At 38.7% G+C, this 9,647-nt stretch overlaps 2 protein-coding genes across 2 annotated transcripts; one reads left to right on the top strand and one right to left on the bottom strand.

Annotated features, from left to right (window-relative positions):
• Positions 1-4,000: 4,000 nt before the first annotated feature.
• On the bottom strand, positions 4,001-6,044 carry LOC104113336 (hyoscyamine 6-dioxygenase-like). Its single transcript, XM_009623466.4, has 4 exons — positions 5,784-6,044; positions 5,437-5,687; positions 4,732-5,047; positions 4,001-4,394 (listed from the first exon to the last, which is right to left on the bottom strand). Exons 1-4 carry the CDS (start codon positions 5,982-5,984, stop codon positions 4,149-4,151), a joined length of 1,014 nt encoding a protein of 337 aa, XP_009621761.1. The 5' UTR covers positions 5,985-6,044; the 3' UTR covers positions 4,001-4,148.
• A 2,820-nt stretch (positions 6,045-8,864) lies between these two features.
• Positions 8,865-9,431, top strand: LOC138908521 (uncharacterized). Its single transcript, XM_070199193.1, has one exon. The coding sequence runs from the start codon at positions 8,865-8,867 to the stop codon at positions 9,429-9,431; it is 567 nt and encodes a 188-aa protein (XP_070055294.1).
• The last annotated feature ends 216 nt before the right edge of the window (positions 9,432-9,647 follow it).

Here is a 9,647-nt window from a genome sequence, read left to right as displayed (position 1 = left end):
ATTCGAGATTACAAATAATAAAGCGTGAATAGAACAGCATGTGCAGAATACTTGAGCAAGCATGAAAGTTAAAGACTTGCATGAACATTCAAACGAAAGTAAGACTCAAACGATACTTGAGCAAGAAATATGCTTTTATTTACAAGGACGCGTCAAAATAATAAAGGTACAAAATAGAAAAAGAAAGAAAAAGCTAAAATGCAGCATCTCCGGAATCATGAGGAAGAGAAGAATCCGCATTCCCAGGAGTGGTAGATGGTTCCACCGATGGCTCAATATTTTTCCCAGCTTGGTTTTCGGCATCATCGCCTTCCGATCCTTCTTCAGTTTTCGAAAACTCGGAACCGTAATCAGAAGAACCTGGAGCATCAGACTACGATGGGAGTCCATTTTTTGTAGCCAACTCAAGCTCTCGGGCCTTAGCAATTTCGACATCAATGTCAATGATACCAGTCTTGGCCTCTTCCAAGGTTTTTCTCCTCATGCTCTACATGGAATAAGTTTTTTTCTGCAATGAGGGAAACCGCTCGACGCTTGAGTTCTTCTTTGAGTTAAGTAAATTCGGCGGAAAGGTTTTTCCGGGCGGACCTAGCAGATTTGAGACTGACGTCGAGCTCACAGACAGTTGAACTAAAGAGCCTATTATGCTCGATAGTTTTCCTGTACTTCTCTTCTAGCTGGGCATGTTTCGCCACCACAGCAACAAGCTCTTCACTTTTGGAGTTTAAGGTTGCCTCCAAGTTAATCACTCTTTCAGCGGAGGCAGCCTCACGATCGGTTGCAGCAAGAACGGCGTTCTGGATTTCTGCCATTTAGCCTTTGCCTCGTCAAATCTAACCCTCAGCGGCCCAATTTCTTGGCTAAGGGTTACCACTTCTTGCTGGCTTTGCTGCAAACGAGCCTCCAAAACAACAGCTTCGGTAGCCTTGGTTTCCAGTTTCGAGAGGCAGCCATTCAGAAGTAAGTTCTTCCTTCTCACGAATCATCCTTTGAAGGCCCTCAGAAGTAAGAAAGTTGGCATTCAAAACAAGAAGAGGTAAAACTTAGAGTACATTTGCTCAAAAGTAGAGGAAATAACAAAAGAAGAAAGGAACGTACCGTTGTGGCGTTATGTATAGCATTGTTCAACAAATAACTCCCCCGAGAGTGTTTGAATCTTCTCCCAGTCTTTTTCTGAAGCCAAAGGCTTCAGATAGTTAGCAAGCTCCATCGGCCTCGAAAGCAAGTTGCACCCTGTGGAGACCAAAAGGGTAACATTTCTCCTCCTTTGTGGATCTTCAGAAGAGGCAGCATAATTTTGCCCCAAATTCCCATGAACTGGGGACTGTGGAGGAGGGACACGTTCTTCATGGTCAGGTGCGGTCGATGGAGATGATGTAGCAACCACTGTTGGAAGAGTGGCTGAAGATGGACATGATATATCAGTTGTTGGTGGTGGTGAAGGTGGAGATAAAGCTGATGGAGTTGAAGAGTGAGAAGCAGCTGCATCAAATGCAGTGCTGGTTGTTTGATGCTCGCCAACCAAAGACGGCACGTACTCGGTACTCAGCCCCATGGTACCGGTTATAGCAATTAGGGCCCGAAAGCGAGAGTTAGCATATTCAACTAAATCATATTCTCCCAAAAATGCTGAGACGTCATCGTCAGTTGGTGCAATTGTCTCAACAGGTCGAGCATCTTGTTGAGATGATGAGGATCGTATCCTTCTATGTAAAGAATCTCCCTCATCACTAGCTTCTTCATCATCATCGATCATCACAGTGTCTATGACCGACCTAGAAGGAGGACAAGTCACCATCTCCACCGGAGATGACTCGGGGGCATCAACCTTTGCCCTCTTATTCCTTTCCTCGGTCACAGAGGAATGTCTTTTCTTTGGTTGCTTGTTCTCTGGACAGGGACTCCGTGAAGAAATGTTTGCGCCCGAAACAGGCCCGGAGATGCCTGCTCGAGTAAGTGTCTCCTGAAGTAGCCTCGCCGTATCAGCAGGGTTAGCCAAAACATCCTCCTTGGGAACATCAACTGAGCCCGCAAGTAGATCTAATTTCATGAACAAGTCAGAAGGGTTCAACCAAGTTCTTCATATACAAAAAAATGGAAACAAGGTAATTCAAAGTTACCATGAATTTTGGCCTTCCACCCGTATTTAAGGGAGAATTCTTTCCACAAATGAGTGTCGGGCGTTGTGATGTCCAAGATCTTCTAAACCCACTGGTTCAAGCCTTCTATCACCGGTGGGATCCATCGAGTCGCTGTAACAAATGAAGGTTGAAGGATCAATACGAGCATGAAAGAATATTTAGTAGGAAAAAGTTTATTAAAGGGAACTTACGAAAGCAGTTCCAAGCGACCGGAAAGGATGAAGTCGTTGTCGGAATAATGTCACTGGTGGAACTGCAATGAACCATTCCATCTACCCACGGTCGTTGTCGTCATCCATGCTAGACAGTAAAGCATGGTGGCCACGCTTGCAAAGGTTTATCATTCCCCCGCGAAAGATTTTGGGGCAATAGAGATTCATCATATGAGTTAGGGTTAGCTCCTCTCCAGTTTCTTGGCACAAACGCTGAAGGTAGGCAATCATCCCCCACACTGAAGGACATACCTGTGCCAATCACACCTGATAGGGAAGGCAAAACTCCATAATTACAGAATCAAGCTCTTTGCTCAAAGAAAACGCACCCAAAGTAAAGGATACGTGAAAAAATATGTAAAACTTTCCTTGGGAAGGGTCACTCTCTCCAATAAAGCATGAGTAATAATATCTAACTCAGGGCACCGGCAGTCGTCCTACACAGTAGGAATACTCGAAGGGCAAATGGAAGAAGGGTATCTACTAACAGTTCATGTACGAGGATTAGCGGTAGGAAATTTCTCTTCAAAATCCTTCAAAGTACTAAGCCTTCTTGGGATGATGGAACCCGCTGTTGGAGGAACGAAATCCTCGGTTTTGTTCTTGCCCTTTGAAGAACTAGCATGTTTTGAAGAGGAGGCCATTGGAATAGAAGGAAGAAAAATTTCTAGTTTGAAGAAGATCAGAGGAAAGTTGGGAAATAAAGATGCAAGTTAGAAGTTTGAGAAATTATGAAGTAAATAAGAGGAGGATGATGCGTATAACTAAAATTTTGGCGGGCTAAATTCATGGCCATGATTACCTCAAAAATCGGCAAAACATTATGCTGAATTGTGGGATGACGCGTATTCGGGACATTAAATGCGGAGAGACGTGCGTCTAATCAACTGTCAGAAAACTTCAAAGGGAGTTATAGAAATTCCCGCCAAAAAGGTGCTTTCGACCAACTTCCTGGTAACTCAAGATTATGTCACTGGAAAGCAGGGGGACTCTCTGTATAGGAAAAAATACGACATGGCACGTGGCCGCTTAAAGGAAGGACACGTGGAATGGAAAATGGGGATGGCCACCGAACATAGCTATTCCGCTTGTCACCGAAAGGAATAACGATTGTAATGGTTTGAAAAGAAAATTGTGAAGGAGATGGAAGGATTGTTATATCAACCAAGTTACAAAACAAGTATGGTTGTTGTTCATTAAACTGTCCAATATGGTTGTTTGTGCACAAGACAAGTATGACTATATAATGCAAAATAACAAATGAACAGAGGGAAACATTCTCTATCTCCTTCAGATTCATAGTATTCTTGAAACCTTCAAATACCCTCAACAGAGTAGGGAATACCAGAAATATCGTAGAACAAGAAACCACAAAAAGAAAAGGCTTAACTAAGCAATCGCTAAAACTCGATTTCCATTCAAAAGTTTCAAGAGAAAGCATTATCCTTTTTTTCAAAAGATACTATTCCCTCCGTACTCTTCCTATTTATATTTATGTGATATAGTTTGAAGCAGCACGTACGTAGTTTAAAAAAAAAATATTGAAATTTGTGATACTAAATATTTATGTGACTATAGAAACTTCATATTAAAATTAAAAGGGAAAGGGAAAGTTAATTATATTTTTAAATATAAAAGAAACGGATATAGTTTCATAAACTGCATGGGAGTAGTTCCAATATTTATTAAGCATCATATTGCATATGGGGACATTTCTAGTCCACGAAAAGCCTGAAATAGAATACTTCATTAGACAAGTCTTGAAGCAATATAATGTCCATTTGTTTAGCAATTACTAAGGTTTAATCTTGAACGCCTCTAGTGTCTTCTGAGAATCCTTTTTGGCCACAAAGTCATCAAGAAACTCCTGATATTTGAAAGCCCGAAAAAGTGCAGGACTGCCACCATTGACAAGAGCCTTTGTTGGCTCCACTATGCAATCTCCAGCAGGAGCAACAAAAGTCCCTATTGAAGTCCGACCACTTTCTGAATTCGTAACTGCACGGTGTTCGCCAGCTACTAGCTTATTGTTGCTGATAATCTGCATTTAAATTCGCAAACATCAAACGGGACGAGGCATGAGTAGATTTAAAGGAACAAAGTTATATACTATCAGTGTAGTTTAACCTAGGTAACTTGCATCTTTTACTAGGTTAGTTATTAATTACCTTACAAGTACTTCTAACTTAAAATACAGTAATTAAAATAGTTCATTTGGCACAATGGTGGATGTAGCCTTAAGGCAGGGGTGCACATCACGATCGACTTGAATTGTATACATAGTTGAAAATGATTATGAAGTATAGATACTCATGTCAATTTGTACTTATTGTCACAAAAGAATAGTGAGGGTAATGGTACACTTTATAGTTATATACCTGCAGCTGGTAACCAATGATGACAACAAATGCATAGGGAAGAGGATGAACCCCAATCCAGTGGCCATCTTTGAAGATCTGAAGTCCATAAACTTTTTGCTGAAGGAAAGTTAAGAGGTTAGGGTCACAATGAGGAGGTGAACCCATGGCTGAACTTGGGTCTGGACAAGGGGGATAATGGTTCACAATCAGGGCCTGTCTTTCACTCAACTCCTTCCCAAAATACCCTTCTTCTAGTCCCACTCCTTCACCCATCAGTTCCAAGATCCTCTTGCTCAAAGTCCTCATCTCTGCTGAATATGTTTCAACTAGATCCCTGTACATAGAAATTCACTCTTTCACTACTTTCATTTTATATTATACTCTTTAGTACATTTTGGTCCACTCCGAAAGGAATGACACGTTTATAAATGTCAACACTTTTTTTACTCAATCGATATGGCATGTTGTAGATGATCACAAGATGCAAGAGTACTTTCGGCCATGTCATATGTTTTTAAATCTCGTGTCTAGTCAAACATTGACATGTGAAATGAAACGAGAGAGTACCTAATTGGCTTGTGATTATTGAAACCTGTGTCATGTCTATCGAAGTGCATAGGCTAAAATAACCAAACCTTGTACATTGGATTAGCTATAACTAATAATGCATTCTAATTCTGTCATATTAAGTTAAAGCAAATATAGACATGGCATGTTACACACCTGTATCTAGCTGGCTTGTCAAGCCAAGGTTGTCTCTGTTCTTCAATGGGAAACACGGGCTGTATGAGAAGATCTTTCCAATAATGTACCTCTTCGTCAGCGTAATTCATCCCACTTCCATATAATTTGCAGCTCGTATTTGAAACCTTAGAGCAAAAGTTTTCCTTCTCCTCAGCAGACATGTCGAACAACTCCTTAAATAAATCCATTACATCATCCATCAGCTTCTCCGATATTCCATGGTTTATAACCTGTTGTATGTTTGGCAGTAATTGAAATCAGGACGTTGTTATTAGCAATTCATTAGCATAAGAGAAGAATGATTTGGTACATATCGACTTACAAACCTGAAATAAACCAAATTCCTGACTGGCTTTTAGTATTTCTTGGACTATACCAGCATGATTGGATGATTTTGCTAGATCAATCACTGGGATGTTGCTACCAATTGAGACAAGTTCACCAGGTCTTTTATCAGGTGGCATTACATAATTTTCAGGCATTGTGTCAACGTTCTTAGCCCAGCTTGAAACAAGCATATTTGCCATTTTGATCTCAAGATACTGTGTTGATATGGTACTAGACAAATAATCATAATGTAGGCATGGGTGATGCTGAGATTTATATTAGCAACTGGTCTAACTAGTAGATGACATTGGTGAAGTCCGATGCTGAGTTCGGAGGAGAATCTAGGATTTAAATTTAATGGGTTCAGCTTTTAAGATTTTTAGCATTGCACCCATTGCACTGTTAAAATTAGGGATTCAAATCTAATATCTGAAAATTTTAGTAGATTTTTACATATACATTCTTACTACATGTCGAAAGTTATGAGTTTAATTGAATATGTAGGCGAAAGGCTACATTCGCCCCTGTATCACTTGATTTTAACTTTTTCATTTACCACCAAAGAATATGGTGGGATAGATAGAATTCTTTCTCTCTTAACCACAAATCTTAGGTTTGAGTATCAGAATGGGTAAAAGAATCCTGAAAGGAAGTATTTCTACCTTTAATGGCCTTGTGCGGCGATCATCCAAATTAGTCAATGGCCCAATACCAATATCACAAATTGGCTGATAACCCAACCGAAAAAAATCTCTTAACGAGAATAGGACAAGAGAGTTCAATTAGTTTAGGCGATCGATCCAAAAACTGAAAAAAGCCGAAAGTGCCGAATTCCAGATATGAATGAGGTGAAGCAACACCAACTCTATCGAGCTATTTCTAAATAAGAAATTAATTTCTGAATTAGAAATTAAAGTGAGAAACCATAAATATAGCACAATGTCTTCTCTTGGTTAAGCACGGTAGTTACAAGTCCCTTTTACGTGATGGACAGAATTCTTTTTAGGTATTTCTTTCTCGAGGGAATGAACCTTATTAAATTATGGCTGGTGATAATTGCAGAAAAAAGAAACCAAACAAAGAAACAAAAGTTACGCATCAACCACTATATATCAACAAATAACGCCATTCTCTGTTTCTTTTATTTATTACAACTATCATCAACCTGCAAATTGTAGCTAACTTTTGATTCATTCCAGCTTGCCTCGCTTGGATTAAGTTAATTGGGGGAAAGCCCTTCCAGTTGTCAACTTCAAATCTGGTATTTCCATTTTGAGAATGTTTTATTGGAATAGAAAGTGGAAATGACACTAGATAGCCACTTTTAAGTATTCTGTTTAAAATATATCCACAGTTTACGATACATTTAAAGATTAGTCAATTTTTGCTCAAACTTCCGGACATAGCGTACTAGAGTTTAAACCTCATAGTTCAAATTTCAGGACAATGTATCCTAAAGTTCGAAAATTGTGTCCAGAATTTCGAATCTTATGTCCTGAATTTTAAATTAGTAGTTCAGAAATTCAGGATACTTAGTCCTGAATTTCAAATTAGCAGATCCTGAATTTCCAAATTCAGGATACTTAGGGTGTGTTTGGTACGAAATGTTTTCCTGAAAAATGATTGATTTTACGGCAAAGGGCCAAATATACACCTCTACTTTCAAAAATAGTTTAAGAATACCCTTCGTTATACTATTGGGTTATCTATACCCCTACAGTCATACTTTGAATTCAAATATACCCCTTATTTAAACGGAGGGACACGTGTTATCGTCCTGTTGGTCAATTCTAAATATCTCCTAATTAATTAAAAAGATCAATTATCCATACCCGAAAAATAATTTTCTTTTGTTGTAAAAACTGGAAAAAACTAAAAACAAAAATTTACTAAAAACTGAAAAAAGGAAAATATTTTTTGTTTCTAATTTTTACAAAAACACTGCTTTAAAAAAACTGAAAAATATTTTCTAAAATAATATTTTTGTAAAAACTAAAAACAAAACTGAAAAGTAATTTTCTAAAGCAATTAAAAATTGGAAAAAAATGAAATAGTTTTAACTAAAAAAAAAAAAAAACTGTTTTTTCAGTTTTTACAAAAACATTGCTTTAGAAAATTGCTTTTCAATTTTTTTTTCAGTTTTTACAAAAATATTGTTTTAAAAAATATTTTTCAACTTTTTTTAAAGCAGTTGTTTTGTAAAAAGTGGAAAAACAATTTTTTCGTTTTTTTTTTTAGTTTTTAGTAAAAAACAATTCAGTTTTTCGAGTTTTTACAAAAATAAATTGCTTTAGAAAATTGATTTTCAGCTTTTTTCAGTTTTTACAAAAATATTATTTTAGAAAATATTTTTTAGTTTTTTTCTAAAGCAGGTTTTTTGTAAAAACTGGAAAAAATAATATTTTCGTTTTTTTCATTTTTTAGTAAAAATCAATTTTTTGGTTTTTTCCAGTTTTTACAAAAAAAAAATTATTTTTCGGGTATGGATAATGGGTTTTTTAATTAATTAGGAGATATTTAGAATTGACCAACAGGACGATGTCACGTGTCCCTCCGTTTAAATAAGGGGTATATTTGAACCCAAAGTATGACTATAGGGGTATAGATAACTCAATAGTATAACGAGGGATATTCTTAGACCATTTTCGAAAGTAGAGGGGTATATTTGGCCCTTTGTCGTTGATTTTATCACTTATTTTCCAAAATTGCAATAACTATCTAGGTATCAAGCTGTTTAGCCATACTATGAAAGTTTGGGAGAGTGTGGTAGAGCTAAGAGTGAGGATGAGTGTGTCTATTTCTGAGAACCGGTTTGGGTTTATGTCGAGGCGTTTGACTACAGAAGTCATCCACCTTGTTAGGAGAATGATAGAGCAGTATAGAGAGAAAGAATGACTTGCATATGGTGTTTATCGACTTGGAAAAGGCGTACGATAAAGTTCCGAGAGAGATTTTATGGAGATATTTGGAGGCTAGAGGTGTACCTGTTGCCTACGTTAGGTTGATTAAGGACATGTATGATGGAGTAAAGACTCGAGTGAGAACGGTGGTTGGGGACTCGGACCATTTTTTTGATGATGATGGAGTTGCATCAGGGGTCGGCACTCAACCCCTTTTTGTTTGCTCTGGTGATGGATGTACCGACGCGCTACATCCAAGGGGAGGTGCCGTGGTGCATGCTATTTGCAGTTGATATTGTATTGATTGACAAGCCGCAAGACAGTGCGAACGCACAATTAGAGGAATGGAAGCAGACCCTGGGATCTAAAGGTTTCAAGTTGAGCAGGACCAAGACAAAATACTTGGAGTGGAAGTTCTGTGGCGAGACTCAAGGAGGGGAAGGGGAGGTGAGGCTGGACTCACAGGTCATCCCTAGGAGAGGGAGCTTTAAGTACATTGGGTCTATTATTAAGGGGGATGGGGAGATTGATGAAAATGTCACACATCGTATTGGGGCGGGATGGATGAAATGGAGACTCGCTTCCGGTGTTTTGTATGACAAAAAGGTGCCACCGAAACTTAAGGGTAAGTTCTACATAGTGGTAGTCAGACCAACGATGTTGTATGGGGCGGAGTGTTTCCCAGTCAAGATCGCTCATGTCCAGAAGATGAAGGTAACCGAGATGAGGATGTTGAGATGGATGTGACGGTACACCAGGTTAGATAGGATCAAAAATGAAGTTATTGGCGACAAGGTGAGTGTGGCCCCTATTGAGGACAAGATGCAGGAAGCGCGACTTAGGTGGTTTGGTCATGTGAGGAGGAGGAGCACAGATGTCCCGGTGATGAGGTGTGAAAGGTTGATATTGGAGGGCTTACGGAGAGGTAGAGATAGGACAAATAAGAGGTGGGGGGAGGTGATT

Source organism: Nicotiana tomentosiformis, chromosome 1, assembly GCF_000390325.3.
Source record: "Nicotiana tomentosiformis chromosome 1, ASM39032v3, whole genome shotgun sequence".
In the NCBI taxonomy this organism is placed as follows: Eukaryota; Viridiplantae; Streptophyta; class Magnoliopsida; order Solanales; family Solanaceae; genus Nicotiana; species Nicotiana tomentosiformis.
Note: the sequence above shows the minus strand (reverse complement) of the source record. Positions and strands in the feature narration are given on the sequence as shown.